Genomic DNA, 22,541 nt, shown 5'->3' with positions numbered 1-22,541 from the left:
TATTAAATATAAAAGCACTAAACCTCTCTCTAAAAGCTTCACTTCTACAAATGTTTCACTTGAACCCAAACTGGTTCTCAAGTAGGTTACTAAGAAAACCTCAGCAGTTGTTTAAAAATGGCCTTTTTACCTTTGTGCAGATTGACATGTCTCATTTTCCAAAGTATCTCTCTTTTTCAAACAGGCATTGCAGGACTGGCTACAATTTCAATTTCACCCCCCTGAAAAGATAGAACAAATATTATGGCTGAACTCAAATGTGCTGGTTGATAAAATATCTGTATTTATGGAAAAGGGTATTTTGTTTTTAAATTATATTGTAAATTGGAATGGTAGAGTTATGTCTTTCATGAAGTTATCAAAATTGTATGAGAAGGAGGAGGCAGGTGGCAGTGGGAGGAGGTAGGGAACTGCTCTGTCTGCCCAGTATAAAGGATCTGTCACGATCGTTATAAGGAGTGGACCAAGATGCAGCGTGGTATGTTTCCATCCTTTTATTTGGAAGAGAAACTTAAAGAACAAAAACGCAAACAAAAGAACGGCTCAGCGTAGTGCTCACAGGCAACTATACCTAGACAAGATCCCACAAAGCACAATGGGGAAATGGCTACCTAAATATGATCCCCAATCAGAGACAACGATAAACAGCTGCCTCTGATTGGGAACCATACCAGGCCAACATAGACATATATATTCACCTAGATAACCCACCCTAGTCACACCCTGACCTAACCAACATGGAGAATAAACAGCTCTCTATGGTCAGGATGTGACAGGATCAAAGCTGGCAGAGGAATAAAAATAGCAGAAATAGGAAAGTATACCAGTTTCATCTGAGGACCAGGATGTTGAGAGCTGTGCCATATAGATTGCAAAATAGTTGGGAAGAGATTTTTGATGTACTGATTCTATGGCACAGGTTGTATGAGTCGATATATAAAACGACGCAAGATTCAAGACTTTGTGCTTTTCAGCTAAAATTATTGTACTTTTGTCACTCAAAAAATTTTGAATATCGGTGGCGTACAATCATCGCAGCTCTGCAGATTTTATTGTGAGSATACAGAATCAATATCCCATTTGTTCTGGTATTGCCCTCAGGTAGCCTGTTTCTGGTCTCAGGTTCAGGAATGGCTGAAAAAGCATAACATTAATCTAAAATGTACCCTAGAAATAGCATTGTTGGGAGATTTGAAGAGACCTGGTCAGTCAATTACGAATATACTAATACTCGTAGTAAAACTATTTATCTTCAACTCACAATCTGCGGATTCTATTCGATTAGATAGACTGAAATTGTATGTTAAACATCACAGCATAGTTGAAAGATATATATAGTGCGTAGAAATCCAACGAGGTTGGCCAGCAGAGATAGGTGGGATGGGCTGAGCGAAGCTGAGGGTTGGGATGTGGAATTGGTGACAAGTGGGAATGGAGTTGCTGGGCAGAGGATAGCATGACGGTCAAAGATAAAAGTCAACAACAAAATAAAGTCTAAAAATATTTACAAAATAAAGTATGTTTGAATGACACTGAGGGGTAGTGCTGTTACAGCTAATGCCTGTTTGCCTGAGGCTGATGCCACGGAAGTGTTCGCAGACATGCATATACACACACACTCTCATTCAAGTGCACACACGTGCACATAAACGGACACACACACATACACACATGTAAATAGTGCCATACATGCACTCAAACATATTCAGTTGGCCTTGCTGTTATGATTTGTGTTGTCTTGGATGCATTTTGGTTTTTTGTTGTTGTTGTTGTTTTCTGTTTTCCTCTGTCTTTCTCTTTTTTCTCTTTTGTTCATTTTGTTGGTGCATTGGGGGACGGGGCGGGGGGGTCTTGGAATGGAAGTATTGTATTGGGGGGGTTGAGGGGCAGCTCTTGGAGGGCTGGTGGCCTGGTGGTCGGGAGCTTGGACCGGTGGCTGAGAGTGACAAACATAGTGACCAAGCACAACACACTTCACATGTACCTAGGGTTTCCTCGTAAGTGAAGCCTGTTTTTGTTCATTTTCTCGGACAATTCAATCTACATCCTAACATGAAACTAAATCTATTGAATTCCCATGAAGAACTCATCCAACTCAAGGAGAGCAAACATCTACACTGAATGCACACATGGACATCTGAGAGCATGAACATCAGTGTTGACATTGAGCCCAAGTACATCAAATGCACACACATCGCTACAAATCCCTTACGCAAGCAGATCGCCTATCATACATTACCTAGTAGATCTCCAGCTATTTCTGGTCGTGTCRCTCCTATTTACTTTTCCTCTGCCTTGCCACCACATCTCTTGTTCCATCAGTCTCACATGCCTGTTGAGGAATCCACCATCCATTCCTGTCATTTAGTCGTTGAACATCTTATTTTTAGGGGAAGAAGGGATCATTAAGTTTGTTTTAAGCACAGGAGRTTTTCCTACTCTCCCACCTTATTGATTGATGAATAATGTCCTGAGTAGATGTATCGTTAGCACCTTTTCACAGAAAGAGCAGTACAGGGAAATAAGATCGATAGGATTTTGTTGACTGTTTGTCCAGAGGCGTTGGTGCAATAGGCTTAGGCTACATGACAACACAGACAACAGGTTGGCACTCTGCCCATGTCCAGCACCCTTATCTCTGACAACCGCTGCTGCACGCAGGGAAATATTTTAAATGACGTTTAAGAAGTTTTAAAATATTAGGCTATCCCTTGACATTCAGAGGGCAAACAACCAGACGTTCCTTTCTGATTGGAGGAAGCCTACACCGTAAAGACTATCTGCTTGGTTTCTTAAAGCCACAGTCTAAGTRTTRCAGTGCCTAGTTTGAACAAAGAAAATAAACTTGCACCATCCCAAAGAATTCTGACCATAGCCCAAACTTTCCAACCTAGTGGAGCGATTCAGCCTCCCACCTCAACAGTGAGGACAGTCATCGTTAACGCATCAGTTATGACAACAGAGGAACCATCGGACCGTTTATCAGTCGRGGTGAGGATGGCTTCTTRACAGGAGCGGCTGATCCTGTTACCCGGGCAACCCCAATGCGAAGACAGGCAGTTTTATGGACCATCTGACCTTTATCGTTTCCGGAGAGTCAGACTAGTGCATACAAATGACCAAGCTCAATCAACTGACCGGTCAACGCTGCCCGGTGGTCACTTGGCCTTGAGCGCAGCAGCAAGCCAATTAGGTGTTAGAAAGGAAAGGTATAATTTCCTCTGTGAGGGCCCCCATACAGAGCATCATTACTTTTCAAAAGATCAATCAGTTGTTGAAGGACTTTTAGATCACTAAAAAAAGTCCTCGTTTTGATCAAGCAGAGGCCAATGTTCGGAATGAGCGCAAGTGCACTGTGATTAGTAGGACATGCGTGAAAATAACCTCTGTAGTTGGTATGTTTTCACGTGAATAGGTGTTAATGATGCATGCAAATMATTGGTGTACATAATAATAAACAGGTTTAGGAAGSCTTAATAAATTGTTTGAATATCCTGCTCAGAGAGAGCAGGATAGAGGACAAGGCTGTTGGATATCAGATCACAAGAAATTATACACTACAGCAATAGTGCCATCTGCTGTGACTCTGCTATACAGGGGTTCAACAAGGGTTCTTCTAAGATCCTCAAAGTCCTTTGAAGAACCTTGGGGTTCTTCACACTGAAAAATGCCCCTAAAAGTTTCTTCAAAGAACCCTGTAGGAGGTGGGGTTCTGTGAGGAACCTCCTTAGTTGTTMGGGYTTCTTGCAGGAACCTAACTGCCCAACAGAAACATTTGGATTTTAATTTGAGACWGCAAGGGCAGTCACTTAACTGAAAAATGTAAAGATCTACTCAATTTAAGGTAAGGTTTGTCCCCTGTATGATCAAAATTGATATTGTTTTATGATGATACCATCGATCTTTTTATATTTGTGCAAATCTTTCTAAAACAGAAAATTGACAATTCAATGGCTATCAATTGACAAAGAGGTAAGAATGTGTAGACTATAAGAATATGTTGAAGGCTAGCTGTATTGGGTGCAGATGACTGAACTGCTCACTTTTGTGTCTGCAGGAATACAGACGAGGAGGCATACAAAGTTATGTCAATTGGTATTGGTATGCAGATCAAATGTAGCATCCTCCTCCCTTACTTCTTTAACGAATACCCCATAGGCCTCTACATTATGGATATGGTATGTGTATGAAAACCATTAACACACGTTTTTTAAAGTCACATTTACCAGAAAAACCAAGGTATGAATACCTGTCATGTGCATGTTTTGTTAATCATCTGTATAATTACTATTTTTGGGATTCACAGACCCTCCCTACACCTCTGATGAATATAACAGGAAGCCTGTTAAATCACCATGCACTGCAAAATCATTCTGGCTATGGATACATCAACATATTAGCCATTTGGGGTGGCAGGTAGCCTAGTGGTTAGAGCYTTGGGCCAGTAACTGAAAGGTTGCTAGATCGAATCCCCGAGCTGACAAGGTAAAAATCTGTCGTTCTGACCCTGAACAAGGCAGTTAACCCACTGTTCCCTGGTAGGCTGTCATTGGAAATAAGAATTTGTTCTTAACTGACCTGCCTAGTTAAAAAAAAAATGTAATAACATTAACATGCCAGAGGACTAGGGGTTCTGCTGGGAGTTTGCCTAATTTACATTTTTTTTTTAATTCTGCTTTGCCACTAAAATCATAATAAACACTGATAACTAAAATATTGTCATGCATATTATTAATAACAGGGGAGGGGAGGGGGGGGGGGGGGGTAGTTCACAAATTTACCCCAAAAGGTTATTTGAGGATCCATTAAAAGGGGTCCTTCGAAGAACTTATAGGGGTTCTCCCCCAGTTTCAATTTGAAGAACCCCTAAGGATACTCCAACAGCCTTTCCCTTTAAGAGTATGTACATGCACCTGATATTTCTAGGCATTTTCTCATCTCATTCAAATGCATCTTATTTCTTGGGGACCAACTTGCTTGCTTATAAATAATACAACGGTTGGCTCTATGCAAGACAAACATTCGCAATAAAAAAAAACATGAATAAATGATACCACCACTTGAACTTTGAAATGTGTGTTACATTTATTAGTCTTAAAAACAGAAGACATTTGGATGTTAGGTATATACACAATGCTTTTAACCAGAAAGGCACCTGGACATACGAGTGAGTTTTTACATTAGGAATATTCCTGCGTGGCTCAAAACTGGAGCGTCTATTAAACTCCAGACAAAATGGACACATTCACCTCACGAAGATACATCTTTATTCATCAGGTTAAAAAGATAATAAGACAATAGTGGTGTAGTGATAGCTAAAATATATTATTTCATAACATAAATACGATAGTCTTTATACAGACAGTCCACCGTGTTAGCAGGGAAAAGTACAAATGGGAGTTAACTCCTATGATATAAACCAAAACATGCCTTAAACTTGACCTCTTTTAAATGTAGCAACCTACACATACTTAATAAATTATATTCTCAATACAAACAACTCATTATTTACCATTCAGAGTCAAGAGCTATAAAAGAGCTCTCGTATAGGCCATTTCTGTCGATGGCTTGAAACTGAGCTGTAGTGAAGATACGGCTGTGATTGTCTGAAACATTTCTTTATTGCCATCAGTATGTGCGTGTCTCTCTAAGGGGGCTTTACTGGCAGTCTTTGGCCTTGTGGATGGCTAATATATTTATACCTCAGAGCACAAGAAAATAAAGTCACGCTAACTGGTGAGTATATCTGATCTGAATAGTGGGGCTGTGTCAACGGGGCTTTCCTACTGAAATGTAGTGCCCATAGATCTGTGTTGAGACCCTTCCTTTATCTGAGCAAATGTTCTTTGTCCAAAACGCTGTGTGCAAATATGAAGAAGAGCAAGAATGTGATCAGTTTACATTCTGGCTGCATGGGAGTGATAGAGAGAGCAGGTTATGCTTATTAATGTGTCAGGGAAACGTCCTCTTAATCCTGGCTCCTGTTCAGTAGGGCACACTGTAGCACTGTGTTCTCATTAGACAAGTTCAGGTAGTACCTCTGTTTCACTCAGTTTCAAAACGTTTTTTCCTTACTGAACACAACCCTGATGTCAAACGCTCCAGTACAGCACTTCTAATCCTCCTCTCACTGTGAAAAGGAGAAGCCTCAGTGAGGTGAGGGCATATGGACATGTTGGTTGGTGCCTCATTCTAATCTATATCATCAGTCCTGCTATGATATCCATTACTAAACCACAACCACAAACGCACTGTGATAATATCAAGAACTACGATGAAAATGTGTGGCTTGTGGTAAGTAGTGACCTGGTACAGACGTGCAAGCCAGAAGGAACCAAAAGCACAATTGACTGCATCTTCTCTGGCCAGCAGGGGAAAGAAATCATGGGTGCGCATCTCAGTGAGGAAATCAAAGCGACTCGATTGGCCCTAATAGTCTCCTAACGGACACCCAGGTGGTCCCACCCACAGTGCTTTTTTCTCTCTTTCTGATTGGTCCCATGAGAGAGCTGCCACAGTATTTTGGAATCATCATCATTAGTGATGATTGGCCGTTCCCTCAGGCCTCGTGTGGGTGGGATGGGTGTCGGGTCACTTGCCGAGGCTGATGCTGACGTAGGATGTTGGGATGTAGCCCTCGTTCCCGTTGGCCCTGCGGACCCTGGTCCAGCCYTCACCTTTATCCTCCTCCACTACAGACAACACCTCCCCCTCCTGCATGGTGATGGTCCCCTCACTGGCACCTAGCAGGGACATGACAGCATGTTACACTATCGCCATGTACAAGTAAGTGTGTTATACAATATTAGTGTTGAGTACATTGGTGTCATTGTGACCCATCCACAACTACCTGGAAAGTTGTACATGGCTGTACATTGGCCGATGGGAGCGACAAGCTCCTCCTCCTCCTCCTCAAAGTCGTCGTCAAACTCGGCGTAGATGGCCTGAGAGGGATCCGGGGTGCCTTCTTCAGAGTGGGTTCTGTCAGGGCTGGAGGGAGAAACACACATATGCTTAATAATAAATATAGATGTACGACTACAGTACATTCACTGACAGTCATGAGTGAAGCCTCAGCGTCTGGTTTCTAACCTGTATGGTTCGTGAGTGCTGCCGTTGTTGTTGGAGTGAGACGTGTAGCTCAACGCATCCTCTCGTAACGTTCCTCTCCTGAGCATCGAATCCCCTCGCCTTCCTGCCTCTGTCAACCATGACTACGAAACAAAGCACGGAGGAAATGTACCATTGTTTCCTATAGATTGTGCTCGTGACAGATTGTGAGTGAGACCAAGTCAAAGAGAGAGACGTGTTAGTATATTAAATTAAGGAAAACATGAGGTCTGTGTTTACAAAAAACTATGTGAAGAGGTGACAAAATGTATTCTAGCTTGCATATGGGAACATGGCATGCAGTACATGACTGTGGCCAGTAGAGGGGAGTCCATTACCTCATACTTGTTGAGCTCTCCTCTCAGTCTCTCCATGTTCTGGGCTGTCTGGTTGATCTGGGGAGACAGGCTYGCAGGGTCTCCCATCTGGGGGTTCTTCTCATACACATCTTTCATCTTCCCCAGGGCCTCACTGGAGAGACACATACAGAGACAAAGCAACAGACAGACACAGAGACAGAGAGAGAGAGAGAGGAGATGAGAGGTGGATTGATTCTCTGTGGAAATGCATCCCCTGTGGAGGGCAGTAATTGGTAAACAACACACACACACAGGAATACTATGTTGGGAGCAGTAGTCAGTAGTCACAGAGATGGTTGTCAAAGCAGTCAGTCAAACTCCCCCACACACCTCTGGTCCACTTCTTTCTGCAACTCCTTGCCAATGTCATCTAGTTTCTGTTGTAACCTCTTCCTGCGCTGCTCGGGGGGGAGATGGCCAAAGTCCTCGGTCACCGTGGGCTGAGAAAACGCACAGGGAGGAACAGTCACTTTAGCACTCACACGCACGCACACGCACACACACACACACACACACACACACACGTTCTCCATCACCATGGCACGTGGTAGGAGAGGAACACACCCCGCCACCCACAACCAGCTCTAGAGGAAACGCCGGTCTGTGGTTATGGTTCAGCTCAAGGGAAACGGTTGAAAACATATTTAACCTCTAGTAATGACATTGTTTTTGCTTTAGAGTGAASAAACAGATATGCTTTGTTTTTACAGTGAGCTGAACCCAAGACCACCACCATTGTCACCCATGTAATCATTCCCAGTACCATCCCATTGGCAGCACACCCACCCAAATAAGAACATGTTTTTAGGAACTCTTATTGGGTTTTGTGGTGAACGTTTAAAAGGAAGGAGTTTATCATAGTGACAGACCAGTAAAACAATGGAGGTAAACTGAGGCCAATATATCGGTCAAATTATACAAATTAGATAATTTTGCCCCATTGCTGAAGTGACTTGAGTTATTAAGTGTTGTTACACCTCTAATCCACCAGGTGGCCACCTCTTCAACTCCAAACAGACAGACAGGCCATGTTATCAGCCCTCTCCTTTGCATCCAATGTTGAATTTGAATCTGGCTGTGTTCCAGTTCATGTGCTAGCAGCTAAACTAGAGCGTGAACATTCCAGCATTGATTTGAGAAGGTAAACAAGCAGACTTTAGTGTGACGTTTGAGTCAAGATGCTTGTTCAATTGTACTGATGGAGAGGTGGTCATGCGTGAGATTCCCCGTCGATGTGAGAATTTGAGACACCTTTAACACCCCACACAGACACCACTGTAGTATTACCATTACTATGATCCTCTCTGGAGTGAGCCTCTGAGGGAGAGAGAAACAGACAGACAATGTGTGTGTGTGTGTGTGTGTGAAAACTGGGTGGTTCGAGCCCTGAAGGTTGATTGGCTGAAAGCCGTGGTATATCAGACTGTATAGCACGGGTATGAAAAAACATTTATTTTTACTGCTCTAATTACATTGGTAGCCAGTTTTTAATAGCAATAAGGCACCTCAGGTGTTTGTGGTATATGGCCAATATACCACGGCTAAGGGCTATATCCAGGCACTCCGCGTTGTGTCATGCWTAAGCACAGTCCTTAGCCGTGGTATATTGGCCATATACCACAAACACCCGAGGTGCCTWAAATATATATACAAAGTGCATTCGGAAAGTTTTCAGACCCATCAACATTTTGTTATGTTATCAGCCTTATTCTAAAATGTATTAAATAAAACATTTCTCATCAATCTACACACAATACTCCATAATGACAAAGCAAAAACAGATTTAGACATTTTGCAAATGTCTAAATCTGTTCACATAAGTATTCAGACCCTTTGCTATGAGACTCAAATGAGCTCATGTGCATCCTGTTTCCATTGATCGTCCTTGATATGTTTCTACAACTTGATTGGAGTCCACCTGTGGTAAATTAAATTGATTGGACATGATATGGAAAGGCACACACCTGTCTCTGTAAGGTCCCACAGTTGACAGTGCATGTCAGAGTCAAAAACAAGCCATGAGGTTGAAGGAATTGTCTGTAGAGCTCCGAGACAGGATTGTGTCGAGGCACAGATCTGGGGAAGGGTACCAAAACATTCATGCAGCATTGAAGGTCCCCAAGAGCAAAGTGGCCTCCATCATTCTTAAATGGAATAAGTTTAGAACCACCAACACTCTTCCTAGAGCTGGCCACCCGGCCAAACTGAGTAATCGGGGGAGAAGGGCCATGGTCAGAAACCAAGAACCAGACTGTCACTGACAGAGCTCTAGAGTTCCTCTGTGGAGATGGGAGAATCTTCTCGAAGGAGAACCATCTTTGCAGCACTCCACCAATCAGGCCTTTATGGTAGAGRGGCCAGACGGAAGCCACTCCTCAGTAAAAGGCACATGACAGCCCACTTCGAGTTTGCCAAAAGGCACCTAAAGGAATCTCAGACCATGAGAAACCAGATTCTCTGGTTTGATGAAAACAAGATTTAAACTCTTTGGCCTGAATGCAAAGCGTCATGTCTAGAGGATATCTGGCACCATCCCTACGGTGAAGCATGGTGGTGGCAGCATCATGGTGGTGGCAGCATCTCAAGACCTCAGACTGGGGCAAAGGTTCACCTTCCAACAGGACAAAGACCCTAAGCACACAGCCAAGACAACGCAGGAGTAGCTTCAGGACAAGTCTCTGAATGTCCTTGAGTGGCCCAGCCAGAGGACGGTGCAGAGACGCTCCCCATCCAACCTGAAAGAGCTTGAGAGAATCTTCAGAGAATGGGAGAAATTCCCTAAATACAGGTGTGCCAAGCTTGTAGCGCCATACCAAAGAAGACCCGAGGCTGTAATCGCTGCCAAAGGTGCTTCAACAAAGTTCTGAGTAAAGGGTCTGAATACTTATGTAAATAATATATTTGAGTGTAGATTGATGAGGAAAAAAACAAAACAACGTAATTAATTTTAGAATAAGGCTGTAACGTAACAAAATGTGGAAAAAGTCAAGGGGTTTGAATACTTTGAATGCATGTATTCAGAGTATAAAAAACATGAAGGAAACCTGCTCTAAGGTTAAAGAAAGATTTTTAAGCCTTGAGACATGGATTATGTATGTGTGCCATTCAGAGAGTGAATGTGCAAGACAAAATATTGAAGTGCCTTTGAKCAGGGTATGGTAGTAGGTGCCAGGCCCACTGGTTTGTGTCAAGAACTACAACACTGCTGGGTTTTTCACAGTRAACAGTTTCCTGTGTGTATCAAGAATGGTCCACCACCCAAGGGACATCCAGCCATCTTAARACAACCGTGGGAAACATTGGAGTCAACATGGGCCAGCATCCCTGTGGAACGCTTTAAACAACTTATAGGGTCTATGCCCCGACAAATTGAGGCTACAATAAGACAGAACAGGTTTATCCATCAAACAGGTTAGCGGAGGCCTTTGTGAGGAGACGTTGTGGCCCCTGACCCTGATGACTCACCGTTCGCCCGAGGGTCCGGAAGGAGGATATTCTGGGTTTMACTGTCTTATTGATCTCCTTCAAACAGTACGACAATGGGTCCCGACCGAACTTGGGGGAGGGGGGTCCGTTAGCGGGCGAGGGGGCGGGCGGCGTGGACAAGGGGGTGAGTGAGGAGGAGGAGGGAGAGAGCTGGGGCGGGGTGAAGCACAGACACCCAGGGAGGGGGAGAGGGAGGGGAGGACAAAAACAAAAACGGATGACAAGGGAAAGAGAGAGAGACACCATCAACACCTTAAGCACACCACACAGAGAAGACGACACTGCAGCAGTTCCTCCTGCAGAAGCCCAGTCACATAGCGCCACAACACCAGCAATGAAACACCAGTACAGCACCACAGCCCCAACACCAACAAAACACAAGCCACGATGAAGGGTAGAGTAGAGTGAGCCTACGTGAGGAACAAGGTTGACAGATTGGAGCGGACCAACGGGAGGTTCCATTGGTTAACCTCAATCTGGACACAGATACATAGGTAGACTGAACTATGTACAAAGGACACCCTACAGGTCTGGGCCTGGTATACGTGCTTGTAATACGGGTAATAAGAAACATGGCTGGTCTCTAACCTGGTGGGAACTACTGAACGTTGGCATGATGGTGTAACCACATGACCAAGTGAGGAGCAGTGAGGGAGAATATAGTCAACTCTACAGGCTGGTTTCTCAGTCACAGATCAGCCTAGACCTACAGTAGTCCTGGACTAAAAAGCACTTTAACTAGGAGCTGTGACTGAGTGTTGCACAACTCAGTTTTGCACAACTCAGTGTTGTGCAATGGGGAGGGGGTAGACTTTTTACACTTTTTACAAATMACATCCAAAGCTCTTTCTCACAGGCCAATATGAAAGTTAACTCTGATCATTACTGATCCACCACTTTGGAGAGAGCAGGAGCCATGACACAGAGCGGTGTACCACACAGACAGGATGGGAGGTAGGCAGGGTGCATTACAGGAACAGGATTGGACAGCAGTCAGCAGGGTAGGCAATCAGACATGCAGCAGGAGGAAAGTGCTGGAAGAGACTGGTGGGGAGACAGGAGAGAGAGATGCAGRAGTGGGTAGAGGCTGGCCATGATGTCGGCTAGCTAGGTGTTCGTTTGCTGTACTCTCAACATTCCTGTCTAGTTTATTTTCAGTCATTTCAGACTGGCTCAGGAGGCCTGTTTAAGGGACATCCGATATATTCTAGATCTAGACGGCCTCTAGTGGTCCAACGTCATCCATGATCTCCAATGACGATGTAGCGAGAACACAGCAAAAATGAGGTCACCTGGAACTAGTCATCCCTCCCTGTCCCAGTATCATCCCTGATGGTTGGCATTTCCCAAAGGTGTCATTGTGGTGGTTTGACTGCTAATGTTATAGTCTGGGCCAGTATAATACAGTATAATAGCAGTGTGTTTGTGGCGGAGAATTCAATGTGTTTGTGCCAGTCTGTGCTGATGAAAGCACAAGCTCTGCAGAACGCTGCCTGCCAGTAGAGTTGACCTATTGGAAACCACAGTCAGTCACACGCTACAGAAAGTCAGAGGGGGCTTATTCACAGACAGGCCAGGGACACAGCCATGCACATACCAGTTCTAGAAAGGTGTGTGTGTGTGTTAGAGAGCGGGGCCATGCAGTATGTACATGCAGAGCTCTGGGAACAGGGAAGATTGTGTGTGAGACCACAGCTTCAGGACCATAGTGACAGATGGACGTCCCTCTGGGGCCCCAGACGCTGTCTCCCTGATTCAGCCCCTCTGCTTCAACACTGACACATACTGCTCATGGTTGATCTACCTGCACCTTGGAGCACTGATCATTTCAAACATCAATCAACTCGGGGGACTAGTCATTCATAGAGGGAAATAACCTGATTTGGGCATGAATTGTAAAATAGGATAATAATGTCTATTCCTAATTCAGAAAGTTACTCGTCAGAACTGAGTCTGGGAGTGGGATGTACCAGGGGTGTAAACTAGTCATTGTGTCTGAGGAGGACTGGTGGTACTAGCAGCCTACCTTACTCTTCTTGCTGAACAGCCAGAAGGTTTGCTCCTGTTCTTGCCAGCAGCTCCAGGGGCCTTTGGGGGTACCGAGGGTGCCCAGCTGCTGTCTGAGGAGGCACGGTTGATGCCCTGACTGTAGTCCTCAAAGTCCAGGTCGCCAGGACGCCTCAAAGCCTGACTTGTACTGCTCTATAAGAGCTATGGAGTCCTGCAGGGACAGTAGGTTAGATTATGACAGTGAAACACAGACCAACAATACCAAAATGTTTCAAAGCATTTGTGTTTCATACCCATTTCCCTCACATTCTTTTGAACTTCATTGGACCACATGTATCCACGTACGTTACGTCTGGGTTTTTTGTATACATGCAGTACAGTACGGCCGACTCACATTCCTCTCATTGACATTAGTGCCCGCTTTAGTGACGCCCTCCAGACACTTCCCGATAATGGGCATCACGTGCTCTCCGTGTCTGAGAACAAGACGTAGCCCTGCGCCAGCTTCCTCACCCGCCTCTCATCCATGTCCTGGGTTTCTATAGGGAGAGGAGGCACATACAGGACGTCACTCAACCAGATCTGCCATGTCTTGGTGCTGATTATAGAATAACAACCTGCATCAAGTGCAGCTTCAAGTGTCTCCTGAAACTTGACCCCAAAAAAATCTGGGTCAGCCGATTTAGACCCTTTCTTCTAAGGCTGCTGCCCCTATCGTCGCCAAGCCTCTCTCCTTCTGGGGAGGTTCCCATTGCTGTGAAGGCAGTCACGTTGCATCCTTATTTAAAAGTGGGAGATCAAGCTGATCCTAACTGTTACAGGCATATTTTTATTTTGCCCTGTTTATCAAAAGTGTTGAAAATACTTGTCAATAATCAACTGACTGGCTTTCTTGATGTCTATAGTATTCTCTCTGGTATGAAATCTGGTTTCCACTCAGGTTATGGATGTGTCACTGCAACCTTAAAGGTCCTAATTATGTCACCATTGCCTTTGATTCTAGGCAATGTTGTGCTGCTATTTTTATTGACTTGGCCAAAGCTTTTGATACGATAGACTATTCCATTCTTGTGGGAATATTGGATTATTGGTGTCTGAGGGGTCTTTGGCCTGGTTTGCTAACTACCCCTCTCAAAGAGTGCAGTGTATAAGTAAGAACATCTGCTGTCTCAGCACTGCCTGTCACCAAGGGAGTACCCCAAGGCTCAATCCTAGGCCCCACGCTCTTCTCAATTTACATCAACAACATAGCTCAGGCAGTAGGAGCGCTCTCATCCATTACTATGAAGATTATACAGTCATACTCAGCTGGCCCCTCCCCAGATTTTGTGTTAAATGCTCTCAACAAAGCTTTCTTAGTGTCCAACACCTTGTTCTGAACACCTCCAAAAAAAGGTCATGGTGTTTTGATAAGAAGAATGCCCTCACCCCACCGGTGTGATTACTACCTCTGACGGTTTAAAGCTTGAGGTAGTCACCTCATACAAGTACTTGGGAGTATGGCTAGACAGTACACTGTTCTTCTCTCATCACATATCAAAGCTGCAGGCTAAAGTTAAATCTAGACTTAGTTTCCTCTATCGTAATCTCTTTCAGTGCAGCTGCCAAACTAACCCTGATTCAGATGACCATCCTACCCATGCTAGATTACAGAGACATCATTTATAGATCAGCAGGTAAGTGTGCTCTCGAGCAGCTAGATGCCTTTACCATTTGGCCATCAGATTTGCCACCAATGCTCCTTATAAGGACACATCACTGCACTCTATACTCCCTGTCAACTGGTCATCTCTGTATACCCATCACAAGAGCCACTGGTGACGCTTATTTATAAAATCCTCTTTGGCCTCACTCCCCACTATCTGAGATATCTACTGCAGCCCTCATCCTCCACATACAACACCCATTCTGCCAGTCACATTCTGTTAAAGGTCCCCAAAGCACACACATCCCTGGGTCGTTCATCTTTTCAGTTCGCTGCAACTAGCGACTGGAAAGAGCTGCAACAAACACTCAAACTGGACAGTTTATCTCATCTCTTCATTCAAAGCTCAATCATGGACACTCTTACTGACAGTTGATGCTGCGTTGCGTGATGTATTGTTGTCTCTACCTTCTTGCCCTTTGTGCTGTTGTCTGTGCCCAATAATGTTTGTACGTGTTTTGTGCTGCTACCATGTTGTGTTGTCATGTGTTGCTACCATCTGTTGCTGCCTTGCTATGTTGTCGCTTAGGTCTCTCCTATGTCGTGTTGTGTTGTCTCTCGTTTGTTATATATATATGTTTTAATCACAGCCACCGTCCCCGCAGGAGGTCTTTTGCATTTTGTTAGGCCGTCATTGTAAATAAGAATTGTTCTTAACTGACTTGCCTAGTTAAATAATGGTTAAATAAAAAAGTCAGCTCTGTTTTTAGTGTCTATTGAACCAAATGTTAGCATTTAAAATAGTTCCAGCATAAGGAAGGGAAGCTAGGCTAAGGTCAGGATGGATGGGTGAGAGGCTCTGCCGCACGTTGAAGATGAGAGGCACGTCGCTGAAGTAGAACTGGCTCTGCTCCTGGTTGTATTTCTGCAGCTGGGCTGCGTAGTCGTTCTTACACTCCTCCGCTATGTTGGGTCTGCAATGTTGGCCTGCTGTTTGGCCTGGACACAGGTAACAAAACAAACACACAGGTCACACACAGGTCAGTCTGGTGGCTCACATTCCACTGTTTAAAGGGGAAACAGGACAAGTAGGACAGCTGGATTGTGTTCAGTAGGGCACACTGTAGGAAAACGTTCTGCAACGGAAAATGAAAACCTGTGTTCTTTTTATTGTGTGTTGGTGTCCTACTACCTTTTCCACGTCGGCCTTCGTGGCGTTGATGTCCTGGTCAGTTTTCTCGGCATATTGAGCAGCTTTGTCCGCTTCCCGCCACTCCCTCTCAAAACGTTTCTTACTCTAAACACAGAGAGAGACAGAACCAAATCCATGTTGATCTTAGCTAACACAATACTGTGCTCTGTGGGCATTCTTTGAATGGAATAGAATAGCCTCTACTATTGTGTAGAAGAAGCGAGACCTCTGCTTCACCCAAGGGTAGTGAACACTTGCCCAATGGCCACTAGCACCTGACTTTACTGAATGMGGCTGGAACATCAGTGGTTTAAGTCAGTGGTGCTGACCCATACAGCGACGAGCAATGCCTGGAGTGSTGCTAGTTTCTGGTCTCGTTTTGGTTCCCTACCCCTGCTTTAAAAAAAGGAGCTCCTCATCTCTTTTTACTGATAATACAAATACTGGTCACCTGAGTCACCACACACACATGCATGCACTCACAACTAGTGAACAAACGTCCCTTTCACTGATGTAACAATGACCCCACTTACAGCAGACAAAAAGCAGACAATATGAGAGAGCATTCAGAAACATTTGACAATGGAGGAGAGTGACTGGACAAAACATTGCCCTTTGACTGAACAGAAAGAATAAACAGTTGTTCACTGACAAGCAAAGTATAGGCCTACTGTATAGAGAGGATGTATACATTAGTATTCTACCAACAAAGTCGATRTTCCCTTTGGAAGAGGGGAGTTATTGGCAGACGGCCTGACATGTAAYCAAACTTACACTGTCGAGCTGCTTATAGGTGCTCTCCAAACTCTGCTGGGCTTTCTTGGCCTCCGACAGATGCTGCAAAAAGACAAACAGAGAGAGGACACATGAGACACCAAGATGATTACATGACGGTCCCTACTTAGACAGGGCCATTGACAGAATAAACAACGGCCACCAAAAACCACTGAACAAACCAGATGGTAAACAAACAGCAGTCTGTCTGTCTGTGGGTCATGTCTACTGGGAGACGTTATAGTGTTTGTGTGTGTTCTATATTCCATTGGGGTTGGGCCAAGGCATTCCTCTCCTTTCAGAGGATGACAACACGACAGTGACCATCCCCTACGAGACAACCCAAGTAAGGCTACCTTCGTGCCATAACAGAGGAACCTACACATCTCTGCTGGTTCTTCCTGTCTCCTTCATACTCTCCCTCCTTTTCCCTAGCTCCCACCCATCTTCACTCGCCCTCACTATAATAATGTGAGTTGTGAACTCTTCCATCCTCCCCTCTCAGTGTGGATCTCTCTCTCACCGTCTTACGCTCCATCTTGAGCTCCTGCAGGTACTTGGTGAGTTCGATGCAGATGTTCATCATCATGTTCTCAGCAATCAGCTCCCTCTGTCCTGCGTAGTCGTTCATCTCATTCAGGATGTCCAGGAAGGACTGGTGGTTGGAGAACCTATGGGAGAGGAGGAGGAGTGAAGGAGGAGGGAGGGAAGAGAGAGGAAGGGAGGGAAAGGATACAGAAGAGATGAGATCTGTAATGTATTTGGGCGTTGACAGGAAGTTACATACACTGTTGCTTAAATAGCTGTGTTAGCCAGGTAATGATAGGTCCATTACTTCCTTATTCCCGTTTCCCTCTCAGGGGGTATAGTAGCAGTCATTTGCATTGCTCTGCAGGTGCTGGCATAGCCTCTCCAACTACAGTACTATAGACAGGAAAGCAGTTTGAAAAGACATCATTGAAATTACGTAATGTATTGTTGGTGTATTATTTTAGTCAAGCTTTGTTTTCCTTCTCTATGTCTGATCAGGAACTGAAAGTCATGTTGAAGATCACAGCTGGCCTGGGCAGGTACAAATACAGCACATTTATTTTATGCACACACACACACACACACACATTCATTCACACACACACAAAAGCCCACAATAGCTCACCTGCATTCCTGTTCCTCTTTACAGCCTCGTTTAGGATTGTATTTCTTTGTTAGATTTCTGTCAATATTAGGAGACTGTGCCAGTGGACCGGGGCAGTCTTGCCTACAAGAAGCAAATATTTGTGTGTATTGTTTCTTAGAGGTGTGGATTGATTTTAATTGAATCATTTCTATTAAAGGCAAACTGTAACCAATTAGGTTGTAGACTTTTATTGAATTTGAATAGACACCCTAATTTGATGCATTGTGTTTTCCTATCATTTAGGATAATTAAGTTTGCATCTGTGCTTTTGACATATTCTATCTTCCAGACTACTTACCATATCTTCCCCTCTCCTAATATTGACAGAAATCTAACAAAGAAATACAATCCTAAACGAGGCTGTAAAGAGGAACAGGAATGCAGGTGAGCTATTGTGGGCTTTTGTGTGTGTGTGTGTGTGTTGTTGTGTGTGTGTGTGTGTGTGTGGTTGTGTGTGTGTGTGGTGTGTGTGTGTGTGTGTGGGTGTGGTGTGTGGTGTGTGTGTGTGGGGTGTGTGTGTGCATAAATAATGTGGTGTATTTTTCTTTTTGTTTTTGGTTGAGGGATGGTGGGTACTAGCAGCTACTTACTCTTCTTGCTGGAACAGCCAGAATGGTTTGCTCCTGTTTTTGCCCAGCAGCTCCAGGGGGCCTTTGGGGGTACGCGAGGGTGCCAGGCTGCTGTCTGAGGAGGCACGGTTTGATGCCCTGACTGGGTAGTCCTCAAAAGTCCAGGTCGGCCAGGAGACGCTCAAAAGCCTGACTTGTACTGGCTCTATAAGAGCTATGGAGTCCTTGAGGGGACAGTAGGTTAGATTATGAACAGTGAAACACAGACCAACAATACAAGTTTCAAAGCATTTGTGTTTCATACCCATTTCCTCACATTCTTTTGAACTTCATTGGACCAATGTATCCACGTACGTTCGTCTGGGTTGTTTTGTATACATGCAGTACAGTACGGGCCGATCAATTCCTCTCATTGACATTAGTGCCCGCTTTAGTGACGTCCCAGACACTTCCGATAATGGGCACTACTGGCTTTCCGTGTTGAGAACAAGACGTAGCCCTGCGCCAGCTTCCTCACCGCCTCTCATCCATGTCCTGGGAGTTTCTATAGGGAGAGGAGGCACATACAGGATGTCACTCAACCAGATCTGCCATGTCTTGGTGCCTGATTACAGAGTAAAACCTCAAAAAGGTCAGCTGTGTTTTTGTGTCTGTTGAACCAAACGTTAGCATTTCAATGGTTCCAGCATAAGGAAGGGAAGCTAGGCTAGGTCAGGATGGATGGGTGAGAGGCTCTGCCGCAGTTGAAGATGAGAGGCACGTCGCTGAAGTAGAACGCGTCTGCTCCTGGTTGTATTTCTGCAGTGGGCTGCGTAGTCGTTCTTACACTCCTCCGCTATGTGTGTCCTCATGTTGGCTGCTGTTGGCTGGACACAGGTAACAAAACAAACACACAGGTCACACACAGGTCAGTCTGGTGGCTCACATTCCACTGTTTAAAGGGGAAACAGGACAGTAGGACAGCTGGATTGTGTTCAGTAGGGCACACTGTAGGAAAACGTTCTGCAACGGAAATGAAAACCTGTGTTCTTTTTATTGTGTGTTGGTGTCTCTACCTTTTTCCACGTCGGCCTTCGTGGCGTTGATGTCCTGGTCAGTTTTCTCGGCATATTGGAGCTTTGTCCGCTTCCCCGCACTCCTCTCAAAACGTTTCTTACTCTAAAACACAGAGACAGAAACATATCCATGTTGATCTTAGCTAACACAATACTGTGCTCTGTGGCATTCTTTGAATGGAATAGAATAGCTCTTACTATTGTGTAGAAGAAGCGAGACCTCTGCTTCACCCAAGGGTAGTGAACATTGCCCAATGGCCACTAGCACTCTTTCACGTCCAGGCGCGCCTCTTTTTTCTACGGCGGGGTAAGCACGCGACCAGCAACTAGGGCAGCACCTCCAGGCATTGCTCCCGTGATGGTCACCTGGTAGCACTTGAGAATTATTCACTGATGCTGGCATGGAATCAGTAGGTGTTCTCAATAGTCAGTGTGTAGCTGATCAGCGATGTAAGAGCGCTGTAGCTCAAGTGGGTGGAGTCGACTGGGTAGTCTATACTCTTGTGTTGTGTTTGATAGGTTGTGTACGGTACTGCGCTGCTATAAAAAGAGCTCTCATTTACTCTTATATTTCGTGATAGATAGGACTAATTCTATTCAATACTCGGATCATTCAACTGAAGTCTCGAGGACAAAGAGCAAGGGCTACTCATTGCTAGTTGTACGTACACACGTAGTGATCAACATGTGGCCTTTGCTGTAATGTACCTAGTCTGGCTACTGTGTGGTTACCTCTATGTACAGCTAAGAAACATAGCAGACAAGATATGATGTTGAGCATTCCAGTAACGTATTGGAGCGCAATGTGAGGGGCTGCGTGGAGGATCAAAGGGCTTTGGACTAGAGCGAGAGAAAGATAATAAGTTAGTTCGACCTGAGAAGCAAAGTATAAGGCTGACTGTAAGTGAGAGAGAGTCATAGATATAGGCACGAGGTAGGGATGTTGCGGGACACGAAGGTCGATGTTTTCGCGCCAATTTGGAGAGGGGAAGTCATAAATATGGGGCGGTACGGCTGACATGTACATTCATTAACATTAAGGTGCGAGGCAAATGCGTTATCAGGTGCTCTCCAAAGCTGTGTGCTCGGGAGCTTGATACTCTTGGAACTCCGAAGAGCTGGTGTGCATACTTGTATAAGAGTGTAATACGAGGAGTAGGTACATTGTTGTGATACAAAGTTGTGAATTAATGGAGGAGGCTCCATATCTTAGACGTGGGATCTGTGGTAGCTAGTCTGCTGGACGGTCTATGTTTTAGGTAATACCTGAATCCAGGACCTAGTAAACAGCGATGGCGTAACAGAGAGCAGTATCGTTGTTGTGGGTCATGTCTAGTGGGAGACTTTATAGTGTTTGTGTGTGTTTATATTCCATGGGGGATGGGCAAGGCATTCCTCTCTTTCAGAGGATGACAACACGACAGTGACATCCCCTACAGAACCAAGTAAGGCTAACTTCGTGCCATTAACAGAGACCCTACACATTCGTGCTGGTCCTTCTGTCTCCTTCAATCTCTCCTCTTTTTCCTAGCTCCCCACATCTTCACTCGCTCCATCAGCATAACATGTTGTGAACTCTGCACTGCTCCCTCTACGTGTGGATCTCTCACCTACTCGTTTTGACGCGTCATCTTGAGTTCTCCTGCATGTACTTGGTTGAGTTCATGACTCTGCATGATGTTATTTCATCTGATGGTCTGTAGCAATCAGCTCCTCTTGGTCCTGTCGTGAGGTACGTCTTCATTTGTTTTCTACGCGGCTATGTCGCGAGTGGAGTGTATCTGGAGGCGTGTTGGAGTCTTTCGTGGGAGGTGATAGGCGGAGGTTCTTACACGGGACCTCCGGGCCGGCTGGAGGAGCGGGGGGGGGGGGGAGAACTCAGGGCAGAAGCACGAGGGTAGAGATGTCCTGGTATTGGTGGGTGAGTTTTGAGGAGTTTGACAGGAGAATTGGATGACATACATGTTGCTTACATGAGTGTGTTAGAGGTAATGATAGGTTATTTAGTTCCTTATTTCTCGTCCTCGTTCAAGGGACTATGTGGAGCATGTCACTTTTTGCGCTATTTGGCTCTGATGGCTGCTGGTTGTTTAGGCGTCTCCATCTTGTCGTGCTTAGAGGAGACTAGGAGTGTCGAGCTTCTTGGAAAAGACGATATCTGTAAATTAGTATACTGTATCGTTGGTGGTAGTTATCTTGTCAACGCTTGGTGTTTTCTCGGTTCCTCTATGTCTGATAGGAACTGAAGAGTAGGTGTGTTAGAAGCGAAGTGGACGACGCGTGGTCATGGGCAGTGGCTAAAATCAGGGAGGTCTCGGTGAATTGTTTACCTTCTTATGGCACACCACACACATCTCGTCTCTTACACACAGCCCGGGCCGTCAACACATCAACTTCTCGACTCGGTACATGCTGCGGTTCACCTCATTCTCACACCATCGGGCCTCAGCATCATTATTATTACTACACTTCTACCTTCATGCCATAGGTTATTCTTCTATGCAATGTAAGTTCAGCACAAAAGCCACAAGATGTTTAGCTTGCTTTCCAGTCGTGTTTGCGAATCTGCTCCTCCCAGGTTGCTAGCGTTACAGCGGTGTTTTTAGGACTCTGTCAGGTTTCTCTGTTCTGTTGTTAAGATTTGCTGGTGCAGTGGTGGACGGGTGCGAGTGTGGTTAATTGCTCTGGGCGAGAGTATGGGGATATGTAAATAGCTTTAAGATGCAAACTCGGTATTATTCTCCTAAAGTGGATGGAAACCATGCATAGGAATTATGGTGTTATCAAATTAATGAAGAAGTTCTTACTAACTAAATTGGGTTACAGTTTGCATGTTAATAGAAAGGTGTATTCAATTTAAAATAGGGATCCCACATTATGAAAGAACAGCGCATGTTGCTTCTGTGTACGGCAAGAACTGCACCGGTACTCCTGGACAGTTATCTTTCGATTTCTGCTCGGTTTTATTCGGATATCAAATAATTCTGGTACATATTAGTTACCTTCCTTATGTAATTGTTTTGTGAATTAAAATGGTTCAACAAGTAGAAGACAAAACAAGTCAAGCAGAATTCTGCTAGATTCTGAGGGTGAGTCTGTCTGGGAACGTGGTCTTCGGCAGTAGGAGGATGAGCTAATGGGAAGGGTGTATGTGGAACTGAATT

General features: G+C 44.8%; 1 protein-coding gene across 1 annotated transcript in view; it reads right to left on the bottom strand.

Moving 5' to 3' along the window:
• Nucleotides 1-5,060: 5,060 nt before the first annotated feature.
• LOC111981990 (cdc42-interacting protein 4 homolog) overlaps nucleotides 5,061-22,541 on the bottom strand; it is a 29,986-nt gene continuing 12,505 nt past the window's right edge. Inside the window, 16 exon segments of the mRNA XM_070449641.1 lie at nucleotides 5,061-6,743; nucleotides 6,851-6,990; nucleotides 7,093-7,214; nucleotides 7,449-7,581; nucleotides 7,800-7,909; nucleotides 12,982-13,005; nucleotides 13,008-13,136; nucleotides 13,138-13,176; nucleotides 13,360-13,433; nucleotides 13,436-13,493; nucleotides 15,467-15,592; nucleotides 15,595-15,609; nucleotides 15,803-15,907; nucleotides 16,577-16,639; nucleotides 17,100-17,247; nucleotides 17,733-17,789. Of these exon segments, the coding sequence (XP_070305742.1) occupies nucleotides 6,592-6,743; nucleotides 6,851-6,990; nucleotides 7,093-7,214; nucleotides 7,449-7,581; nucleotides 7,800-7,909; nucleotides 12,982-13,005; nucleotides 13,008-13,136; nucleotides 13,138-13,176; nucleotides 13,360-13,433; nucleotides 13,436-13,493; nucleotides 15,467-15,592; nucleotides 15,595-15,609; nucleotides 15,803-15,907; nucleotides 16,577-16,639; nucleotides 17,100-17,247; nucleotides 17,733-17,789 (1,495 nt within the window). The 3' untranslated portion in view covers nucleotides 5,061-6,591.

The sequence above is a fragment of the Salvelinus sp. IW2-2015 genome, linkage group LG20, assembly GCF_002910315.2.
Source record: "Salvelinus sp. IW2-2015 linkage group LG20, ASM291031v2, whole genome shotgun sequence".
In the NCBI taxonomy this organism is placed as follows: Eukaryota; Metazoa; Chordata; class Actinopteri; order Salmoniformes; family Salmonidae; genus Salvelinus; species Salvelinus sp. IW2-2015.
This window is presented reverse-complemented; position numbering and strand designations above follow the sequence as displayed.